General features: G+C 47.0%; 1 protein-coding gene and 1 non-coding gene across 5 annotated transcripts in view; one reads left to right on the forward strand and one right to left on the reverse strand.

The window, feature by feature from the left end:
• Positions 1–236: 236 nt before the first annotated feature.
• Positions 237–23969, reverse strand: part of FAM118A (family with sequence similarity 118 member A) — a 29332-nt gene continuing 5599 nt past the window's right edge. Inside the window, exons 1-9 of one of the 4 annotated variants that reach the window (XM_076006919.1) lie at positions 20254–20423; positions 17315–17370; positions 15437–15692; positions 10823–11044; positions 9654–9782; positions 7448–7733; positions 5085–5117; positions 4144–4221; positions 237–1492 (exon numbers count right to left, since the gene is read on the reverse strand). In XM_076006919.1, the coding sequence (XP_075863034.1) occupies positions 1473–1492; positions 4144–4221; positions 5085–5117; positions 7448–7733; positions 9654–9782; positions 10823–11044; positions 15437–15692; positions 17315–17361 (1071 nt within the window). In that variant the 5' untranslated portion in view covers positions 17362–17370; positions 20254–20423 and the 3' untranslated portion in view covers positions 237–1472. Of the gene's footprint in view, positions 1493–4143; positions 4222–5084; positions 5118–7447; positions 7734–9653; positions 9783–10822; positions 11045–15436; positions 15693–17314; positions 17371–20253; positions 20424–23969 lie in introns of those variants that run through there. The other 3 variants (XM_076006920.1, XM_020287822.2, XM_076006918.1) reach the window with 3 other exon arrangements.
• On the forward strand, positions 9928–10057 carry LOC142873619 (small nucleolar RNA SNORA33). Its single transcript, XR_012921612.1, has one exon. It is a non-coding gene; the product is annotated as a small nucleolar RNA SNORA33 (small nucleolar RNA).

Here is a 23969-nt window from a genome sequence, read left to right on the forward strand (position 1 = left end):
TTACACTTTATAAATGTGTCTTTAAAAAAACAATTTGTAATGTTGGCTTTTTTTTTTTTAAGGCTAGTCAAAGGAAGCAGTAGGATATAATGTTTGCTGTTTAAAAAAATTAAAAACATTCAAGTAATCATCTAATTAATTTCAGAACTGGGTAGCAACTCCAGCTAACAATTCTCATTAAATACATTATACCAACCAACCCTTGTGATAACTAAAGAAACCTTGAGCACACAGGGTTAAAGTTAACATTTTATTTATGACCAGAGTGGCATAAAAATTTGTTTTCCATGCTTCAAAAAGGGAGAAAAAGTCTGCAGCAGGTCTCCATCTTCTCACTCTCTACACACCCCAACCTTACGTTTTTTACTAACAACTTTCTCTGCACCTGTGGCGGCTGCAGTGCCATCAATAGAGAGTGTCACAGGGCTTGGCAAGAAATGTCACTCAAAATGAGTAGCCTCAAGTTGAAACCAAGCAGAGCTTGTTGTTTCCAAGGACAACCCTTCATTTTAAGACCTCACTGTACCACCACGAGAGCCTCTACTACAGTCTCAATCGAAGCTCCCAGACACCCAGCGTGGCTGTTCCTACCTGGGTAAACCCTGGGAATGTTTAACCGCTGCAAGGCCCTTTCCAAGGTCTGCCTAACTCACTGTGTGCAAACCCTCTTAATATGGGCAATGGGAAGAGATTTTTAAGAGCTAAGAGCTGAAAGTCTGGACCTTACCCCAGAGAATAGACGTGGAAAGCTTGGAATTTATAATCTAAAGTTTAAAACTTGGTCTTGTGCCTTGTTTTTTCATTATCTTGTACTTTCTCATTATCAGTCACAAAGTGGACCTGCACGACACTAAGCTGTGCTTTTGAAAAGGCCTGTCGACCTTCCACGTCTTTGGAACAGAAGTCACTAAAATGACATAATTCCAAAGAAGCCCTTTTAATCTCCTTGTTCTTTTTGAAAACACCATTTTCACTAGTGGATTCAGTGTGGATTCGTAGTATCCTTATGTTCTTTGCTATTTAATATGTAACAAACATACCTTTAAAATGTTTTCTACAGTTCACAGATGTTCTCACATAAAAATTATAAAATGTATCTAGTTCTTATTTTCTCTTTGGCAACTACAGTTGCTTGTACAAGTCTTTATTCTCCCCCCTTTTATTAGGAAAAAATACCATCTTGTCGCAATAAAGCGGGAATACCAGGTCCATCCCTTCCCAACGATTTTGGTCCCTGAGGTAGCTGTCCGTCAGTCCTCACAAAGCACACCTGCAGTGTGCATGTGTCACCTCCTGCACTCAAACACCTACGGGGGACCCTCACCCAGCCTGGAGGGCCACACACCCACATGGCTCTCTGAGGGTACGTGACGGCTTGGAGTTGAGAGACCCGTGTGGAGTTCTCTGTACATTCCTCATCGTTTGGGCACGGCACTGTGGTTACAGGGGCTGGTTTGCTGGTTTTAAGGATTTCAAGACCCTCCAGCATCATCTGTTCAAATGAAAGAAAGGAACGGCAGAGTTAAAGTTCAGCTAAAAAAGTTATTTGTAATTGATTTCTATTTCAGAAACTATTGTACAATTACTCTTATATGCCAAACACTTCAAAGACCCTTCCATGATGGAAACAGTAGACGCTGTCTGGAAATGGCTTGTGAAGTTATTTATAAATACCATCAGGACACCAAGTATATTGTGACATTCGGTTTGCAAAGATGTGTGGAAATCTCAACCCATAAACGTGGACGCTGTTTTCATTCTTAGTGCACTGAGGACGGGGCAGCGTCAACAAACACGCAGCAGGAGCCTGTTGGAGATGCGGGGATGAAGGCTCAGAGAGCGTGATGGGACTGCCGAGCAGATGGGGCCTGTCAACTCCAGGCTGCAGGTGTGGCCAGCAGGGCTGCAAAGATGACCCTTGTCCTCTCTTACTCACATGCACATAGGCCAAGCCTCCTGCACAACGGAGACCAGAGACTTTCCCTGAGTACACGTGACCGCCCAGGGAAGGCAGGGCTGCTGCTGCAGGTGATGGCCCCTGAGAGCAAAGCTATCACGGGCATCGCAGGGGACACCTGCCCCCCGCTTTACAGCAGTCGCCAGGCAATAGGCCCTGCCACCTGATACGCCAACACCATTCAGAGGGGGATAAAACCTACAAACATGGCCTGGCACAGTAGTTCACACCTACAATCCCAGCACCTTGGGAGGCTGAGGCAGGAAGATCACCTGAGTTCAAGACTACCCTGAGCAACACAGCAAGATACCCCCCTCTATGAAAAATAAAATAAAATTAAAAAGTAGCAGGGCATGGGGTGGCTCACACCTGTAGTCCCAGCTACTTGGAAAGCTAAGGCAAGAGGATCGCTTGAGCCTGGGAGTTTTGAGGTTGCTGTGAGCTAGGCTGACACCACCACACTACAGCCTGTGCAACAGAGTGAGACCCTTATCTCAGGAAAAACAAAATAATTTTATCCAAAACACCATCAAAATTGAATTCTCCCTCTAAAAATGCCTGTGTCCCTCAAGTGCACTAAAGTCATACAAAATCTAAAAGGGAGGACGGGGACCCTCAGCTGCCCTCCCAGAAGGACCCACTCACTCTCACCTCCATCCCCACACACCGGGGGCAGCCCCGGCTCCTCTCGCCACCAATCATAACTTGGGCAACAACTCACTCTGCAGGTAGCCATTTAAAATTTGTCTTATTTTATTTAACTAAGTTGTATTTGCATTCATTACAAATATTTGTTGTCTACAACAGATCACTTCAACAGTACGTTTCCTGCAGCACTGAGGGGAAACGTAGGGTCACAGGACTGCTCAAACGTGCCCACTGAGGAATTAATTTAAATGTTAAATGATAGGTCATTGTTAGGTTAAATGCTTCCTAGCTCTCACAAGTTTTTGGTAGCTTACTATATGGATATTTAAGAGTGTTTTACTGATGTTTTCTTATATAAAGTAATAAAATGTAAACTCTTGTTATCTGAAAATCCTCTACCCTAACATTTTCATTTTCAGGAATAGAGTCGAGTCAGATAACCAAGGAGGCCTCTGGTGTCTCCAGAGGTCTGAAAAGCTATCACAGTCATAAAACAACAGACAACAAGGGGAAAGAGGAATCTAAAACTTCCTCAAAAAATAAAAAGCAACATTAAGGTCTCAATATGAAGCAATCACAACTGGAAGAAGGGAATGTACGGAAAAATCCACACTTGACCTTGACGTTGAGAACACATCCTGCATTTGGCCAGGAGCCACGCCGTGGGCCTGTTAACCTCACATGCGAGTGGGCTAACCAGGAAAGAATACTGACGCTGCTTTAATAAAGTAAATGCTTTTGTTTTCCAATTTTTAGAATCAACTTATTGACTAGAGGTCTCCTAGCTCTTCTGTCCTGTTACCATGGTGACTGGCAGTGACAACATGAAGCTGGCAGGCTCAGGGGTGGGTGAGCAAGGGGGGCCACCACAGCCCAGTCTGCATGTTGGGAAGGCAGGGTTCAGCACTGCATTTAAAACGAAGAATGAGAAGTAATACACAGTGCTATCAAAACCTGGGAGGAGGAGGACAAGGAAAGGAGAAGGGCCAGTACGAGTGAGCTAGATCACCTTTCCTAGTGTCGACAGAGATAGCCTATTTAAGTAGTCTAAAGAAATATTTCAATATTTAAATAAATCTTAATGATAAAGGTGGTAAAAACAAAAAACACCAAATGACTTAAAGTGGTTTTCTGTAGAGACTAAGGTGGCATAAATCAGGCTAGTGGGCACCCCTGGGTGCTGGGGGAATGACGGGAAAGTAGCAAGGGGGACCCGACAAGGTTCTGTTTCCTGAACTGGGTGTGACGAGATGATGTTTTCACTTTGTGAAAATCCACTGTGCCAACCTTCTATTTGTACACTTTCTTGGTGTATTTTTCTTCAATAACATGTTTATTTAAATCAACAGACATTTTTAGAAGGGAGTACCTCTGAGCAGTTGGAAGGGAGAGGCCAGGTTCCACTCCAAGCCTCTCTGACTCTGACTCACGTGCGCCTCCTGCCGCCCACCACGGGCATCAGAGCACAGCCCCGTAAGCGTGACAGCCACAGGCGAACAGAGACAGCCCCCCACAACGAGAAAGAACCAATCCTGTACCTGATTGTCTGAGTTTTTTTGAAACTTCAATTCCATTCTCTTCTAACTTCCTCTTTGCACAGTCCTGACATGCATTACCTGAAAGATGAAAACTTAGTAAAAAGCTTATTCGTGCTAGAATCCACCCTCCAAGGACCAATTTATAAACTTGATCTTACTGAAGCCACTGGCCAAGTAATCCCTGCCACACACTACAGATTGTATCGATCAAGTTAATGCTTCTTTCAAAAGGAAACAATGGTCTGGGAGTCACACTTCAGTATAAAGCAACTGTAATAAATATGTCCTTTCACGTGGAAATAGGGTGGAGACGGAAAGCCGAGACCAGCGATTTCATAATCCGAACCCCATCCACCACCGACCGGCAGCGAGGCCACAGTCCCCACGCCACGTGCACGCTCCCATCCGTTCTGCCCACTGACCAGAACCCCTCTTAACCCGCTGACTGAGAAAGTGGAGACATCTGGGGCCCAATTCACAAAGGAGGAAGCTGACTGAGTCCTGTTAATTTATAAACAGGCAGAATTGGGAGCAACAAGACGACCATTCACATTTCAAATGCGTTTTGAACAGAAAATTTTGTATGAGAGCTCAGATCCTTATGATTAAAATTTCAGAAGGGATGTGTCATTCTAAGTTACTACATCTTGCCCCAAATGGTACAACACAAATAGAACCTTGTTCCGAGTCCCCTGTAACCCCCTGGGTTCTAGGACAGGAAGTTACTGCCGGGTGCCAGATGGCCCACGTTTGAGAAGCTGTGCTTCCCAGTCGAAGGCTGATTTTTGGTCCCTTCATTGCGGCAGGGACTGCACCAAAGGTGCGGCTGTCATCATCCTCAGTGGCTGTTTGCATACAGGCCAATTATTTAATGTGAGAAACATGCTTTTATGGCTTTACAGCTAGTGCCTAGAAGATAGTGGAATAAAGATCTGCTTTACCCAATAACGTGGTGCTGTCCACTCGATCAGCATCTGGGGAAGAAAGAAAAGCCGTCAGCAGGGCCGAGCCCCCAGTGCACTTCCTCCTCAGGCCACTCTGAGGCGGCAGCTCCTGCCCACCCGGCGACTCCCTGCCCTCCTCGTCCACCTCCCAGGGCTGGCAGGTGGGCAGACTCACTGGACGACCATGCGAGGCACCGGGAGCTGGCTGGCGCCCAGGAGCGACGTCTGGTAGCGCTGGCGTCATGGGCCTCCTCTCCATCAGGAGAGGCACTCCCTGAATCCGAGGACACATGTCCTCATGACACATACAGATTAAAAATCTGAATGACATTTCAGTCCTCTGGCAGCCTGTCGAACCCACTCAGCTGCCAAGGCCTGGAAGAGGGGCCTCAGCAGGGACAGGAAGCTGCTCAGCGACAGACTGCAGGAGTCTGAGCATACCCAGGGTTTGTGTCAGGCCCGGGCTTCAGGGGAGCCATGGGTGTGGAGGAAGGAGCGGTGGGCAGGGGCAGGAGGAGAGCCCACGGCCTCCCTGCAGGGCCGTGCACAGGAGCTGGCGCCAGGACACACTAAGTGGTGCATCTGGCTCTGCCGCCAGGCAAGGATCCCGATCCCCCTCCACACGTCTGGGCAGTAACCAGGCAAGTCACTCCTCCCTGTAGGCGCGTCCCATCATCTACAAAATCATCTAGTAGTAGCAGTGGACACTGCTATTAAAAAATCAAGTAAAGGCCAGGCGAGGTGGCTCACGCCTGTAATCCTAGCACTCTGGGAGGCTGAGGCGGGAGGATCGCTCAAGGTCAGGAGTTCAAAACCAGCCTGAGCAAGAGTGAGACCCTGTCTCTACTATAAATAGAAAGAAATTAATTGCCCAACTAAAAATAAATAGAAAAATCAGCCGGGCATGGTGGCGCATGCCTGTAGTCCCAGCTACTTGGGAGGCTGAGGCAGGAGGATGGCTTGAGCCCAGGAGTTTGAGGTTGCTGTGAGCTAGGCTGATGCCACAGCACTCTAGCCCAGGCAACAGAATGAGACTCTGTCTGAAAAAAAAAAAAATCAAATAAAGTGAAAATGTCAAATTCGTATTAGCATGTGACACCCAGTAGCTTGGCAAGCATGTGTTCCTTTCTGCCCGTAGTAAGAAACTGACTACGCTGCCCTAATTATGTTTTTTTTTTGTTTGTTTGTTTTTGAGACAGAGTCTCCCTTTTGTTGTCCAGGCTAGAGTGAGTGCCGTGGCGTCAGCCTAGCTCACAGCAACCTCAAACTCCTGGGCTCAAGCAATCCTCCTGCCTCAGCCTCCTGAGTAGCTGGGACTACAGGCATGCGCCACCATGGCCAGCTAATTTTTTCTATATATGTATTAGCTGGCCAATTAATTTCTTTCTATTTATAGTAGAGACGGGGTCTCACTCTTGCTCAGGCTGGTTTCGAACTCCTGACCTCCACCAATCCACCCACCTCAGCCTCCCAGAATGCTAGGATTCCAGGCATGAGCCACCGCGCCCAGCCGCTAATTATGTTTTTATTCATGGAAATGCAACTAAAATCGGCCCATTTTGCTAATTATTAGCAATTCTGAAAAGAAAAAGAGTTGCTAGTGGTTAAAAAGCAACAACTCGGCCGCTGGATCACTGTGCACTCTCTGGTCATCCAGTGCAGGGCTGGTCACACCCCCCGGCTCTGTGGCAAGCCTATCCCGCCGTGGGGGGCCTGGGCTTCCTGTTCCCACTGCACAAGAGCCTCACGGATCTCCCCAGCCTGCTTTCGCCAGCGGTTCATACACGGAACGCAGAGCCACTGCCTCCCTCCCCTGCGTCAAGAGGACCAAGTTTAGGGATTTCTCCGTTATCCTTGGTCCTTCCTGACAGATGAATGATTCCCAAAAGGGCCGAGGAGCGCTACTCAACAGTGCTGCACTCAGCACAACAGGGAAACTAGGTTATTTGAAAAAAGAAATGTCTTCATAAAAACCATTTGTGCTTTTGAAGTTTTAACTTTCAAACTGTTGTGACAGGATAAAGGTGCAAGATAATCTGCATCTTTTAAGGTATTAAATATCACAACTGATAAAGCCGGCCACCTAGCTTTCTTTCTTGGCTAAGGTATGCTGAAACATGAATAAATGTGTCTAACATTAACATGTACACAGCTGTAAACTTTAACAGTTAAACTTTATATACAGACTGTCACTATCATACCAATCATCCCAATCTTCTAATTTTAAATTACCCAGAGGCATTTTTTTTTAATAACTAGAAGATTGGTAAATTTTATGGTATATGAATTAGTATCAAAAAGAAAAACGAAGGAAAACCACTGGAAGCAGCCTGTGATTTCTGTGTTGGGAAGTGCAGTACCTGGACTCCGCTGTTTGCAGATCTGAGTAGCAAGGTCTTGCACATATCCCGGAAAATAGTCAAAACAGTCCCCATAGGATACGACTTTGATTCCGTGTAACAGCATATCCGCTTGATGCTTAAAGAAATGGTCTTCATTTTCCTTGAGCACAACCATGTAGTGCTCTAAATCCACCTTATTCGGCACCGAGTAAAGGAAGAGAGCTTGGAATATCTGATCACGCAGGGTCTCTCCACAGCCCACGAACAGGAAGGACTTAGTGCGGTACAAGTTCTGGAACACTTCCTGAGAGAAAGCCAACGAGGAAATCAGGATGCTTGTTGGAGAGACAGCAAGAGCTCATGATGAGCCATCAAGTCACACATGTGTCACTGCTCCCCACAGGCCTTCCCAAGGGCCACACTGGGGACACGGTGAGAACACTGTACGCTTTCCACGTGGCACTCGGGTCACCCCCAAGCAGGGATCTGTGGCAACAAAGGCCAAGGCTGGGCCGAGTCCACCTCTGAGCAAGGACGGGGCGCCTCTCCCTGCCTGAGCCAGGACAAATGGCCTGTGCCCGGAGTCAGTGACCAGGCGAGCACACCCTGCAGTAAGGACAGTGTGTGGCCCACCCAACCCCTACTCACCAGCACGGCCGCCCGGCTCAAATCTTCTACAGTTATGTTCAATTTTAAATTACTAAAACATATTGATAAAATAAGGACCTTGGCATTTGTCCAGTTCAGAATCATGCACACGTCTCCAAGGATCGTATGTGGGAACTGTTCCGGGGCGGGGCAGTCAGGAGAATGGTGTTGTTGGGAATGAGGGCAGGAGAGCTGGGGAGGGGACCAGTAACCGTGACCAAGGGGGTGGGCTCGGGGAAAGCAAAGATTGTGTGGGGTCACTCAGGCACGCAGTAGAGAGGCACCAGTTCCGATATGCAGCATCTTAGAGCAGGTCAGTAACACCCGAGGTACTTCTTATAACCAACCGTGCCACTGAAACGCTTCTGCCTACTCACTCGTCCTGCTGATATCCCGTCCCCGTGACACAGGCTCAGGAATGAGCACGGAGGGACAGAACACCCAACCCCAAGCTCGCAAGTGAGTCCGCAGAGACACTGAGTTTCTGCGAGCACTAACAGAAGCGTCTGGAAAGTGCTGGGAAGCACAGCTTTTCCAAACTTCACTCTGTCTAGGGCAACAAGAAAACCTCACAGAGAATGAAGGTTTTTTTTGTTTGTTTTTTTTTGAGACAGAGTCTCGCTTTGTTGCCCAGGCTAGAGTGAGTGCCGTGGCGTCAGCCTAGCTCACAGCAACCTCAAATTTCTGGGCTCAAGCGATCCTCCTGCCTCAGCCTCCCAAGTAGCTGGGACTACAGGCATGCGCCACCATGCCTGGCTAATTTTTTCTTTTTCTATATATATTAGTTGGCCAATTAATTTCTTTCTATTTATAGTAGAGACGGGGTCTTGCTCTTGCTCAGGCTCATTTCGAACTCCTGACCTTGAGCAATCCACCCGCCTCGGCCTCTCAGAGAGCTAGGATTATTTATAGGCATGAGCCACCATGTCTGGCCAAGAATGAAGTTTTAAAACTAAAGAGGAGAGAGAATTTCAGACAGGAAGAATGCCTGGATGAACACACAGAACTGATGTGACGTTCAGAATTGGACGTTCTAGACTACACAAGGCCCTACAATGTCATCCTGAAGAGTCTCGCTGTATCCCCAGGCTAGAGAGAACCACTGAACGCCTGGGGCTGGCACAGAGAGGGTAAGATCAGATCCACACTTTTGAAGGAGTCATGAGGCCAAGCACGCTGGCTCACGCCTGTCATGCTAGTAGTTTGGGCAGCCGAGGTGGAGGATGGCTTGAGCCCAGGAGTTGGAGGCTGCAGTGGGCCACGATGATGCTGCTGCACTCCAGCCTGGGCAACAGAGCAGGACCTTATCTCCAGGGGAAAAAAAACAAAAAGAATCACAGCCTTCCTCCAACAAAGATTCTCTGAGCACCTACTCAGTGCACAGGCGCTGTGCCAGGCTCTGGAGACACGGGGAGTGCAGAGGACGTGCCCCAGCCCTCGGCAGCGTGTGGAGAGCCAACCCAGATGACAGGAATGCCTGGAGCCTTGGAAGCCACCCAGACTGCAGCCAAATGGCCAGTGGCCACCACACAGTCCCCAGGGGATGCAGGCAATGCCTAAGTGGGACGGACCGTACCATTACTTCCGGGTCTTGCGTGACATCTTTATATCCTGAGGGATCCAATACCATCCCACAGGGGTCTGTGTACAACCCATGAATGTGAAGAACTCCATATTTGATGTGTCCTCTTGCCCACTGAAGGACCTGTCAAAAATCAAGCCAGGCGAAAGGAAAAACCCATTATTTCAAACAGATAAAAGAAAACATTCAAATCAGAGTCATAGTTTTTCAAACTTACCTTGGAAAAAGAGATGTTTCAATTTGTAATTATATCTTTAATACGTAAGAGAAGCCAGCTGACGACTCTGCTTGCCTGAATGTGTTACTGCAGAGATTTTTAAAAGCTGGCCATAGCTGAAGTCATCTTATGAGCCTTAAGGGCACTGAAATCATTAAGGTTCCTGAAAATGGCTACAATCAATCTTAATGATGGGAAGTATTTTCTTTTTTTTTTTTTTTTGAAACAGAGTCTCGCTTGATTGCCCAGGCTAGAGTGAGTGCCGTGGGATCAGCCTGGCTCACAGCAACCTCAAATTCCTGGGCTCAAGCGATCCTCCTGCCTCAGCCTCCCGAGTAGCTGGGACTACAGGCATGCGCCACCATGCCCAGCTAATTTTTTCTATATATATATTACTTAGCCAATTAATTTCTTTCTATTTATAGTAGAGACAGGGTCTCACTCTTGCTCAGGGTGGTTTCGAACTCCTGAGCTTGAGCAATCCGCCCGCCCTGGCCTCCCAGAGTGCTAGGATTACAGGCGTGACCCACCGTGCCCGGCTGACATAGTTAATTATTAAAGCTACACCATGATTAATGCTAAGAACTTAGTGAGATTTCTAAATGTTAATAAAAAACTGCATATAATATCTTTAAAGAAAAAAACAAAAGAAACTCAGCTGTTAGCACTAGTTATTCCTGTCAGATTATATAATAAAGAACTTCCTTAAAAACAATCATATAGAAACTATCTTCAACACCTGAGATCACAGCAAACTGTTAAGAGTTACTACTTTAGACCAGCGTCTTGTCTTCCTGTGGGCGCAGCGCCATGAGCTGCCAGTTCGGGACCTTCCATGATTACTAACTCACGACTGTAGAAGTGAAAGCTGCTTCTAACCCCAGCAGGGCCACCTCGCAGAGCCATTTCCTCAAATCCGCCACCCGCCCTGCGCCCCGGCCCGCACCTTCGTCTTATCCTTCAAGTCCAGAGACTCCATGGGCTTGTTCTGCTGCTGGCCAAAGAGCTCCAGCAGGTTGTCGTAGTTGGTGGTCAGCACCATGGTGCCCCTGTCCATCAGGCTGAGGACCGACTGCAGCACCAGGGGGTTCTGGATGTGCTGCTCCAGGTTGTCGAAGACCTCCATCAGGCAGTCCTGGAAGAAGTTGGGCTTGGTGTCGCCCGTGCGCTATGGAAAGGTGGAGCGAGAGTTACACAGCATCAGCTCTCAACGCCACTGAGCGCCTGAGCAGGCGGTATTCTGAGCGCTAGATACTGAAGTTAGAAAGGAAGAAAGAAAACCCAGGCTTCACAGGGTTTATTACTTTAGTAGGGGACAGGTAATGTACAGATACGTAAGACGCAGACAGTGACAGATGTGGAGGTCAAGCAGGGCAGAGAAAAGGGGATGGGCCCAAGACAGCAGGAAGGCCTCTCTGACGTGGGGCGCTTGCGCAGAGGCCGGAAGGCGTGCGGCGCGTGGGGCGTGCTGGGCAGGGGAGGGCAGGTGCGTAGGCACCGAGGCACCACTCGGGGCCAAGGACCAGCGGGAGTAAGGAGAGTGGCAGCAGCGCGGTCAGAGAGGCGACCTCGCCAGATCACGTGGGGGCTTTGAAGACCACTGTAAAGACTCTGGCTTTCTGGGCCGGGCGCGGTGGCTCACGCCTATAATCCTAGCTCTCTGGGAGGCTGAGGCAGGTGGACTGCTCAAGATCAGGAGTTCGAAACCAGCCTGAGCAAAAGCAAGACCCCATCTCTACTATAAATAGAAAGAAATTAATTGGGCAACTAATATATAGAGAAAAAATTAGCCAGGCATGGTGGTGCATGCCTGTAATCCCAGCTACTCAGGAGGCTGAGGCAGGAGGATCGCTTGAGCCCAGGAGTTTGAGGTTGCTGTGAGCTAGGCTGAGGCCACGGTTGGCTTTCCTTCAGGGAAGGCGGCAAAGTCCCAGTTTTCTCCCTTTTGGTAGCATGAGCAATGGTGTTGTGTTTTCACAGCATCTTATACTAGGTGAGAGTTTCACATACTGCAGAGAGCCCGACAGGGCCAGGACTGACACATGGCCTCTGGACACAGCCCCAGTGGTCACCGGTGGGCTGGGTAAGAGCTGCCTCAGCAGGGCGATGGGGGCAAACGCCTGGCGCGGGGTTGCAGAGAAGAAAGGAAGTGGCTTCAGCAAATGCCAACTGCCAAAGAGCTTTGCTGCGGGAGGGTTGGGGAAATGGGAGTGGGAGCCGGGAAGACATGGGGGCCATGGGGTTTCGTGCACTCCCAATAAGACCACCCCTCGCCCAGCCTCTGCCCAGCACTCGGCCTCACCTTCATTCCGTCTGGGTAGCTGGCCACCGGAACCCATCCCCGTGCCCTCTGTCCCTGTTTATGTTGGTCGTCACTGTCACAAGAAGCCCACAACTCACAGATTCCTGCCACCCCCACAGCTCTGAGCACACTCTCTTCCAACACTCTCCCATTCCCAAAACCCTCCCACTGCTCCTAGTGGGTCTGCCATCAGCAAAGCCCCACGTGACCACCCTCTTCCGGAATGCCCACCCTCGCCCTCAACAGGAACCCGGAGCCCACCCAAGTGGGGCACTCCCCTGCACACTCCTCGGATTGGTGAGGGTGGGGGTTTGGCCCCGCTCTGTGAGTCTCCCCAGCTGTACTTCTGTCACACTCCACGTGACTCACATATCTACTTGGATGATCCTTTCTGTATCATGCCTCACTATCCTCCAGTGATCCCGTCCCATCTCAACCACCCACACCTATGGCTATATGCCAGACCTCACGTGACCAAGAGCCAGAGCCTTTCCAGAACCTCTGGCCCAAGCCCCTCTGTCCCATCTCTAGCACCCCGCCTCCCAAGAAAAGCAAGCCCATCGAGGCCTGTGAGCCACAGGCCCTACTACTGCTGACCACAATCACTCGTCCCTCTGATGTCCTGCCTTCTCCTGTTAAGCAGCTTAGTGTCCATACTGATCATCCGACTACTCCCCTGCATACACTCCTATCCCTCGCCTTTCTCTGGCATTGCTGGAATTCCCTGATAAAACCAACTCCCTGTTTCCTCCATGCCTGTTCTGGAACTGTTCAACACACCAGGGAAAAACCACGCCGACTGGCCTCCTGATGAAGGGTTTCAAAAACGTGCAAAAGTAAAGAGAGTTCAATGACCTCCAAATACTCAGCTCCTAGTCTAAACAATTAGCCCTGAAGCCAGCTAGCCTCTCTACATGAATGACAATGAGGACCCTCAGTGCTGCCCATTGACCCCACTGCCCTCCCCGTCCATTAACTCTTCCCCTCTTCTTCCTATGACAGGAGTCAGCAAATTCAGTTGATAAAGGGCCAGAGAATAAATATCTCAGGCCTTGTGGGCCACAGAGTCTCTCTGCAGCTACTCAACTCGGAGGCACAAAGCGTGCTCGCAGCCCAGACAATATGTGAATGAATGGCCGCGGCCGTGTGCCAGGACTTCATTACAACAGCAGGCAGCAGGCCAGCTGTGGGCTGGCCCATAATATGCCAACCGTTACCCTATGATGAGCATTGTCCCTTACTAATAGGACACCTACGTTTGGCACAGTTACCTAACCAAAAACATTTCTCAGACTGGCAAAGCTAGGTGCAGCCCTGTGTGAAACTCTGGCCAATGAGATGAAACCAGAACCGTCCATGACTTCCCTGGCAGCCCTCACAGGCACAAGCCCTCCCCTCCCTCTCCTCCTGCTGCCAGCTGGAGCGCCACGTCACTCAGCGCACCTGACTCAAGTGTGCGCTGGAAGCTGCCCGATGAGGATGGCCGCTCAGCCAAAGAGTTCTCCTTGGGCCTGCCCGGGCTGCTATGTGAGAACTACAACCATGACCACATGGAAGCCGCACAGTCTTGGGTCTTTTTTTTTCACACAGCCTAAACTTTCCTATCCTCCCCGATGACGAGTTCACTTTTCCCTGCTTTCTCCTGTAAGTCCAAACCGCCCACATCTGCTCCCTGTCCTGCCTCTGAGATGATGACTACACTTCTTCAATATGGGAGTGATGAAAAGAAACCCGCCACGAGCCTCTCCCACACTGTCTCACTTCCCAGTGTCCGGGCCCAGACACCACAGCTGACCTGGGGTGAGGCCTGGCCGTGGGCCTCACCCCTGCACCAGACCAAGGGCATCATTCAGGAGCCGCCTTCTGCACAGCCAGTTGCGTTTACTCTCTACCAGATCATTTCTGCCTGCAGAGAAAGAAGCTGTCACCTCTCCTTATCTTAAAATGTCTTCTAGGAGCCACCTGTCATCTGAAGAGATGTGGCTGGCCTGCTTAAATCAAAACATACCTCAAGTATTATCCTGGATAGAACTGGAACCCATTCTGCTAAGTGAAGTATCCCAAGAATGGAAAAACAAGCACCACATGTACTCACCAGCAAATTGGTATTAACTGATCAACACTGAACTGCACATATAGTAATAACATTCATCAGGCGTGGGGTAGATGGGAGGGGAAGAATGGGGTGGGGAGATTCACACCTAATGGGTGCGGTGCACACTATCTGGGAAATGGAGGTGCTTGAAGCTCTGACTCGGGTGGGGCAAGTGCAATATACAGAACCTAAACATTTGTACCCCTGTAACATGCTGAAATAAAAAAAAAATTTTTTTTTGAGACAGAGTCTCACTTTGTTGCTAATTTTTTCTATATATATATTAGTTGGCCAATTAATTTCTTTCTATTTATAGTAGAGACGGGGTCTCGCTCTTGCTCAGGCTGGTTTCGAACTCCTGACCTCGAGCAATCCACCCACCTTGGCCTCCCAGAGTGCTAGGATTACAGGCGTGAGCCACCGCGCCCGGCCAAAAAAAAAATTTTTTTAAATAAAAAAGATTGCTTTTATTGCCAGGCATGGTGGCTCATGCCTGTAATCCTAGCACTCTGGGAGGCCGAGGCGGGTGAATCGCTCAAGGTCAGCCTGAGCAAGAGCGAGACCCCATCTCTACTAAAAAATAGAAAGAAATTAATTGGCCAACTAAAAATATGTAGAAAAAAAAAAAATTAGCCAGGCATGGTGGCGCATGCCTGTAGTACCAGCTACTCAGGTGGCTGAGGCAGGAGGATCGCTTGAGCCCAGGAGCTGGAGGTTGCTGTGAGCTAGGCTGACACCACGGCACTCTAGCCCAGGCAACAGAGTGAGACTCTGTCTCAAAAAAAATAAAATAGATTGCTTTTATTAAAAAAAAAACAACAAAACAAAAACACAACAAACCTAAAGGATGCCTCTTTACCTAATGACTGCAAAACCACAAAGTCTACTACACTCAGTGCAGCAAGACAATATCCCTGAGACAATCTCACATAGTCAGGGGTCCATTTAATATGGGCCACTCTGGGAAGCCACCCTGTACCTGACATCACTCTAAAAAGATGATATCCTAATGGACTGAAAGATTTTTGGCCCATCAGCCCAACCGGACTGAGAAATGAACACAACACAAGCTCACAGAAGCTTACATCAGGGTCACAGTCCCCCAACCTAGTCCAGAACCAGAAACTGTCCTGTGAAACCAGAAGTATTTGTCTGACACTTACAGGTGACATCTTCCGGATCAGATCATGGGCAACAACCAGCAGGTCCCGGTCCTTGGTCACCTTCCTCCGAAACTCAGCGATGTCCCCAGGGTGAAGCACCTCCAGCTGCTCTGCGGCCTCAATGACAGCCTCGATGCAGCTTCTCCACGAGCAAAGGGCGGGGATTCCTGGGGCCACTGCTGCACTGACACCAGTCCCGATGACCAGGAGCAGTTCCTGAGGCTGTTTCCGGATGAGGCTTTTTAAAAACTTTCTACTTAAAAACAAAGGAGGGAGAGAATAAAGTCAACAAAGAAGTATCGCAACATTAAGTCTGGAAATCTCTGTGAAGTTCAGGCCTTGTACCACATACACATACACACTCTGCCGCCTCTTTAATGGAAGATAGAGCCTGTGTATCATTCTTCTTTGCATATTGATTTTACATGTTCTACCCTCATTCCTCAAAGGATTTGGGACAGCAATGTCTCACTGATCTTTTTTTTTTTTTTTCTTTTGAGATAGAGTCTCACTCTGTTGCCCAGGCTAGAGTGCCATGGCTTCAGCCTAGCTCACAGCAACCTCAAACTCCTAGGCTCAGGCAATCTTCCTGCCTCAGCCTCCCAAGCAGCTGGGACTACAGGCATGTGCCACCATGCCTGGCTTATTTTTTATATATATTTTAAGTTGTCCAGCTAATTTCTTTCAACTTTTTGTAGAGACAGGGTCTTGCTCTTGCTCAGACTGGTCTCGAACTCCTGAGCTCAAACGATCCACTCACCTCGGTCTCCCAGAGTGCTGGGATTACAGGCGTGAGCCACCGTGCCCAGCCCGTCTCATTGATCTTGAGTTGCCCATACTATTAAACACATGTTTAAGTGATATGTACTTGTGAACAAAAAGCTCAGCAATTTTAATTCCTTTGAAGCTGTAGACAGCTTGTAAATCCAAACTATGATGACAAAATAATCCCTGCTTGCAGTGACAGATAAGAAAACTGGCAAAATGCTGGTTTTCTGCCACCTACAAACACCAATCCATTCTATAGTAAGAATCTCCTTATAATAGATCACTTTACAGCATGCATAACCTGCTATCCATTTGTAGTCAAAGAATTCTTTCCTGTGAAGCATGACACTTTTTTTTCTTTTTCTTTGTAGTAGAGAATGAGGGCTCACTGTTGCTCAGGCTGGTGCTGAACTCCTGAGCTCAAGCTATCTTCCCGACTCAGCCTCCTTGAGAGCTAAGATCATAGGCGTGAGCTACCGCGCTCAGCAGACACTTCTAAAATCTTAGATGTGGTCGGGTAAGATAGCTCACACCTGTAATTCTAGCAGTCTGGGAGGCTGAGGCGGGAGGATTGCTTGAGCCCAGGAGTTTGAGACCAGCCTGAGCAAGAGCGAGACCCCCGTCTCTATTAAAAATAGAAAAAGTTAGCCAGGCGTGGTGACACACACCTGTAGTCCCAACTACTCAGGAGGCTGAGGCAAGAAGATTACTTGAGCTCAGAAGTTTGAGATTGCTGTGAGCTAGGCTGATGCCAGGGTACTCTAGCTCCATGACAGGGTGAGACTCTGTCTCAAGAAAGAAAGAGAAAAAGAAATAGTAAGGGAAAGAGAAAGAAAAAATATTAGAAAAAAATCTTAGACGTGATCCCTCTAATTACTTGTTTCTTGGGTTGGAGACCAGACTATGACTGCTTCCTTGGGCAGAAAACTGCCTTTTAGAATGTTCCTTATGCTGAAGCAGAGGGTGGTAAATGGCTCTTGAAATTCCCTCCTGACCCAGTGTTTTTATTCACTTTGACCTGTGTGGGTACTAAATAACACGTAAGTAGACTCACGCAGATGCTATATGAAGTCAATAAACCCGCCTGAAGGGACAGTTGACTTTATTTACCTTGATTTTTGTTCACTTCTATTTGTTGTCTTTTCCACTGAATCCATCTGTGAATCCTAAAGAGAAAAATTAGTCAGAAATGACTTCTATTTCCCAAATAAAATTTCTTTTATTAGTGCCCTGGAAGAGCATCAAGGCTAGAATTAAAATTGAAGGCCTTAGATCTTTATTTAAATTAGAATACCTGAAACATACCATATACAAATAGCATACCTCCACAGTATTTCCTAAGCCACAATTCCTAATCTCATGTGGTTTACCAGGCCAGTCAGATTCTTATCGCTCTGCAAGCGACAGAAAAGGAAGGAAAACTAACATGCACAGCACAGGTGGTCCAGCGGGCTCCACACTGGGGGTTTCCATGCTGTCTCTCCACCGACAACATTCCGGAAGGGCTTCCAGTGGACACGAACACAAATGACTTATCACAGAGTCAAGGAAATGTCACGCGACATAACAAAGTAAAGCCAGGACGCAGTTTCCAGAGGAAGTGACGAGCTCCCCAAGGAACTGGGTGCTGGGTCTGGGGAGGACTCGGCCCTCCCAGCACCAGCACCAGCACCAGCACCAGCACCACCCGACGTGCCCGTCCTCCCCTTGCTGTATGGAAATCCACCCTCAAGAAATCATCCAGGGAAAAAGTCAATTCTTCGCTTACGGAAAAACAGGGTCTCAAACCATCCAGCTCTCGATCACCAAGCTATCTCCATAGTCTACGATTTTTCCAAAATCACATTTTTCACCACTTCTAGAACCAAGTTACTGTAGACCAGGAAAAATACAGAACAATACAATTTAAATAGCCTATATACTGCCTATGAGCAATAACTATTAACACTTATGTATTTCCCTCTAGACTTTTTATATTTTTTCCATCGTTTGAGGACATAGTTCATACCCTAATTTTCCACATTTATAATAAAAACATTTCCCTTATGTTATTAAAAACTATTCTTAACTGTGTGATGCACACACGGAACTCCATCTCATTGACCATCCTCATGCAAGACGTTAGTATAGTGACTCTTGATAACAACCAGCTCGACACACAAAGCTTATTTGTTGTGAAATGATTTACTTAGGAGAAATTTCCGAGAAGAATTGCTAAGTTAAAGCATATAAAGTATCTTGGCACATTCTGCCAAACTGCTTTCCAGAAAAGTGGTCAGCAGAACACACAGACGCCCACTCTGTCACATCCTAACCAGCACTGACTGAAAACCACTGATTCTGTGCATGTGATTTTATCCCCAATTAGAATCAGGTCACCAAAAATAATTTTCTAGGTTAAGGAAACAGGCCTAATCAGTCTATAAGCATCAGGAGAGCTAAATGGGATCCTAAGGTTATCCCCCGAAAATGTACACAACGGTGTAAGTGCATGCATACATTTTCCCCCAAAGATGTTTGTGACCTTTCCCTAAATGCTAAGAAACCACAGTCGACAGGCAGAAAAAATGAGGCTCCCCTATGCCTGCAGCCTGCCCGAGGGGAAAGGCTCACAGAACTAGAGCTGGGCTCGGCCCTAACCCTCACTACCTTCCTTCCCACCTTCCCGTGGAGTCACTAGCAGTGTCCTCAAAGATCAATGTTTTCTTGAGACAGTTTCACTGTCGCCTGAGCTAGAGTAAAATGGCATGATCACAGCTCATTGCAGCCTCAAACTCCAGGGCTCAAGTGATCCTCTGGTCTCACTTCCCAAAATGATAGCACTACAGGCTTGGGCCACTACGCCCAGCCAGTTTTTGTTGTTTTTTAACCAATGTTTCCTAAGAAAAGTAACAAATATTGAGGTTTTTCACTATATAATTCCTCTACCATATAACATAAGCCCAAACCCTGGCCCTGAGATTTCAATGACTGACTTAACTGCTGACCAATCCTCAGTTTTATCAACTATAAAATATGGATTCTTGCTAACTGGCCAAGTTTCAAAGGCTCAGGAATCTCTCACATGAAGTGCTCTGGAAGTTCAAACTGCTGAGTCAAACGGCTCAGGCTCTGACCTGTCCGAGGGCTGCCCCACACTGCCCTCCCTTACCTCCTGCGGGGCAGAACTTGAGGAGCCCTTCCTGTTCAATCCCACTGGAAAGGTTATATAAGTCGCTCATCAGCTGACTAATCCAACTGCTCCCCATTCCTGCCCCCCAACATAAACCACATCGCTTCAAAATAGTGACTCCTTCCTGCCTGTGGGAAGGAATCATTTATGACTGCCTTCTTAAGTATCTCAACCAGTGATTTAAGAAACCACATGCTCAAAATTGTTACCATGGTAAAGAACTTTAAAAATCTATATCTAGTTCTTTAAATTATTGTTCAACGGCTTTTGATTCTCCATATAAACATGATTAAAGTTACAAATTCAAAACCTAAATATTACATTTACACATCTGCAAAAACGTATCAACAAACTAAACTTCTGCTGGCATATTGAATTCCAAAATTAATGGATTTCAAAGTTTCCCAAAAGAACAAGATATTACTATTCGTAACAGAAAAAGTGAGAGCTTGTGCTCTCAGGTGGTTTGTTGCTGGCTTAGGTGCTCAAAAACTCTTCCTCAGCTGAACTTAAAGGTACGAGGCTGGCTCCTCGGACAGTTCTTCAAACGACGGCACAGGATCCACCCTCAACAGGCAGATGTGCCTCTAGACTTTAACACTGATGTGTACCTTTAAGGATCAAAGGAGCCAACATGGGAAGTACCCAATTATATCAAAATTCAACGCAGTAACCCTGCAAGGATGAACTGCATAGTTGCCCATATTTAGACAGTTACAGCTCATTATCCCACTACATGTTTAAAGGCCTTACCTCACTTCCTGTTTTTCAGCAGCCTAAACATCAGAGCCAAATCTCACAATAACTTAGAAATTACCTCAAGTCTCTTCCTTGTTTTTAAACCAAGGTCAAAGTAGATTTCCAAAGCAATCAATACCTGATGCTAGAAGTTTCTGCAGCACAGCAAGCCTCTTGTGTTCTGCTCCCAATCTTAAACACCATTCCTCTAAGCCAATCAGATTCTGAACAACAGTAACAAAACCCTTTGGAGGCCTTTTAGACGCTGCATCTTTTGGTTTCCTTGGTGATTATGCCGTCATCACAGTTTGCAGGCCCAAAGCCAAATCATCGTAGCAACCCTTTTTTTTTTTTCAAAGACCTATCAGCATTTTTTTGAAAGCAAAACCAGGCCCCAAAGCAGATCCTTATAAGATCCTGTCTTTTTTATCGAAAACCATTAAAAGTCTAACCAGGATGTTTTCTGCTTAGAATTCGAGATCATGAGTATTTTATGAACCAGCTAGAGCGGCTAGAGACTTGCTCTTTGAATCCCCAGCATCCAGTATTAAATAAATGTTCATCAAATTGATAACACTTTTGGAAGGTTTTCTGTTTGGCTTTCTCAGTAGAGACAGGGTCTTGATATGTTGCCCAGGCTAGTTTCAAACTCCTGGTCATTAAACAAAGTTCATCAAACTGCATCTAATGCAAAATATTATCAACTACAAAAAGCAAACTTGTTATCTACAGTCAGCAAAGCAAAGGCTGCCCAGCCCTAAGCCATGATGATAGAATGTTAATGACCCACCCCAGCCCCCAACACGTCTCCTGCACCACACATCCAACGGGGGCAAGACTGCTCAGCGCCAGTTGGGCAGCCAGATGACTGCAACTGCTCGAGTGACCCCAGAGAGCTCAGCCCTGGCACCGAGCTCCAGAACTGGCTGTTGCTGTCATCTGAAACCCTGGTTACCACCACCGTTCTCCATTGCCACGAAGAGGAGTGGGAGTGGGGGAACACCAAAGTGCCAAGAAAAATGGAGTAGATCACTGCATGAAAGAACATCCATGAAGTTCTGAGGGGAAAGGGGAAATGTGTATCAAGAATAGTAATTATTGGCCAGGTGGCAGTGGCTCACACCTGTAATCCTAGCACTCTGAGAGGCCGAAGCAGGCAGATCGCTCAAAGTCAGGAGTTTTGAGACCAGCCTGAGCAAGAGCAAGACCCCGTCTCTACTATAAATAGAAAGAAATTAATTGGCCAACTAAAAATATATAGAGGCTGGTCCGAAGGTAGTGAGTTATCTCACGTGATTGTTCACAGTCAGTTACAGATTGAACTCCTTGTTCTACTACTTTCCCCCCTCCTCACTACTGCACTTGACTAGTCTTAAAAAAAAATTAAAAAAAAAAAAAATAAATAAATAAAATAAAAATATATAGAAAAAATTAGCCAGGCATGGCAGTGCATGCCTGTAGTCCCAGCTACTTAGGAGGCTGAGGCAGGAGGATCACTTGAGCCCAGGAGTTTGAGGTTGCTGTGAGCTAGGCTGAAGCCACAGCACTCTAGCTCAGGCAACACAGTGAGACTGTCTCAAAAAAGAAAGAACAGTAATTATTAAAAGTGGCACAACAGGCCGGGCGCAGTGGCTCACGCCTGTAATCCTAGCACTCTGGGAGGCCGAGGCGGGCGGATTGCTTGAGGTCAGGAGTTCGAAACCAGCCTGAGCAAGAGCGAGACCCCGTCTCTACTATAAATGGAAAGAAATTAATTGGCCAACTAAAAATATATATACAAAAAATTAGCCGGGCATGGTGGCGCATGCCTGTAGTCCCAGCTACTCGGGAGGCTGAGGCAGGAGGATCGCTTGAGCCTAGGAGTTTGAGGTTGCTGTGAGCTAGGCTGATGCCACGGCACTCACTCTAGCCTGGGCAACAAAGTGAGACTCTGTCTCAAAAAAAAAAGAAAGAAAAAGAAAAAATTAGCCGGGCATGGAGGCACATGCCTGTAGTCCCAGCTACTCGGGAGGCTGAGGCAGCAGAATTGCTTGAGCCCAGGAGTTTGAGGTTGCTGTGAGCTAGGCTGACCCCACAGCATTCACTTTAGCCTGGGCAACAAAGCAAGACTCTATCTCAAAAAAAAAAAAAAGAAAAGAAAAAGAAGTGGCACAACAAAAACTTGAATTGAATTAAATTGCCTTCCATTACAAGCTACACTTTCACTTAACAAGTACAGGCCATGAATTAGAATATCAGGTGGGATCCTCAAAAATATTCTTTTGCACAGCACCTGATCGCAATGAAGGAAGACAGACACACAGTGGACTTATGTCCTTCTTACACAGCCTGAAGGGTGCGCGATATCACATTTATTCAGCAGTTTCCAAACGTTGACCTTTAACTCACCTGTAGTCAATCCACAGTCATGGAAAACAATGACTCCAGAAATTGCAAAGAAAGTCAGATAAGGTGCTGTGACTACAAAAGAGCTATTTATGTAAAGCCCTTAGAACAAGACCTGGCAACACAGCAGGCTATGACTAGTACTACCACTGCCACTGTTCCTAAAGCCACCACACAATAAATGTCCTACTGACAGAAGACAGGAATCTTGGAAATCCTACTATTAAGTTTAATCCATGTAACCAGAGTGGATCCTAAGACGGGAATGTCGTCAGAGGGGGCCAGAATCTATCAATTGCATTCTGGCCACACCAAGGCAGGTGTGGAAGACCAGGGAGCCTTCAAGCAAGCCCTTTCTAGCATGCCCCCCAGCCCTCAAGCACATTACAGATGAGGGTACACAGCTGTAAAAGCATGAAGACACTGGTCATTATCATCATCCTTTCTCTTTCCTTTGATTGATTCCCACAAACTTCCTTGTTCACAGCAATCTGGTTTGCCTCGTAGACTTGGGGGATGGGGAAGAGCCAGGTGGCAGAAACCACGGAGCAGCAAGAGCATGCTCTCAAGTGCATTTGGCAGTTGTATTTCTAATCAGGAAGGAATCATCTGGGGTCTGCTTGATGGATATATTTCCAGTGAGTTTGATCAGCTTGACTAGGTTCACCTGAATGGGAAACAAGGCACAAATGGACAAAAAAATAAGCTTTCAGAACCATAAAGGAAAGTCTTAACCTTGAAACTGCATGAACTCCACCTGAGGTGGCACCGGGGTCCAGGTGAAGAAAACCAGGTGGAGGCAAGGAAGAGCCACTTCCTCCTCAGCCAGGAGACACTCTAAACCTCAGTTTCCCGATCTGTCAAATGGGAATTCCACCACCCACATCACTGGATGGATTGCTGCAAAGATTTTACAGTGAGACGAATATCTGAAAGGTACTTAACAAACTGTAAAATGCTTATTACCATAAACTGCCTGGGCATCAGCAGGCAGTTTTTCCAAGGCAGTCACAAGCTATATATCGATTTAACCACAGTTCCAATAAAACTTAATTTTAGCCATTACTAGTAATAAGGGATCTTCAGGATGAAATTGTTTTCCTCAATTTACAGAAAATACAAACCCTTAATTTGAACACATGCTACTTAACCAATCACTTTTTCTTCAGTTGAGATAAATTACAAAGGAAAAATGCCTTATTTTGTAATGATCAAAAATAAGTTAATTGTGGCCAGGCGTGGCAGCTCACGCCTGTAATCCTAGCACTATGAAAGGCTGAGGCAGGCAGATCCTTTGAGCTCAGGAGTTCCAAGATCAGCCTGAGCAAGAGCAAGACCCTGTCTCTACTAAAAATAGAAAGAAATTAGTTGGCCAACTAAAAATATATATAGAAAAAATTAGCAGGGCATGGTGGCACATGCCTGTAGTCCCAGCTACTTGGGAGGCTGAGGCAGAAGGATTGCTTGAGC

The sequence above is a fragment of the Microcebus murinus genome, chromosome 10 (assembly GCF_040939455.1).
Source record: "Microcebus murinus isolate Inina chromosome 10, M.murinus_Inina_mat1.0, whole genome shotgun sequence".
NCBI lineage: Eukaryota > Metazoa > Chordata > Mammalia > Primates > Cheirogaleidae > Microcebus > Microcebus murinus.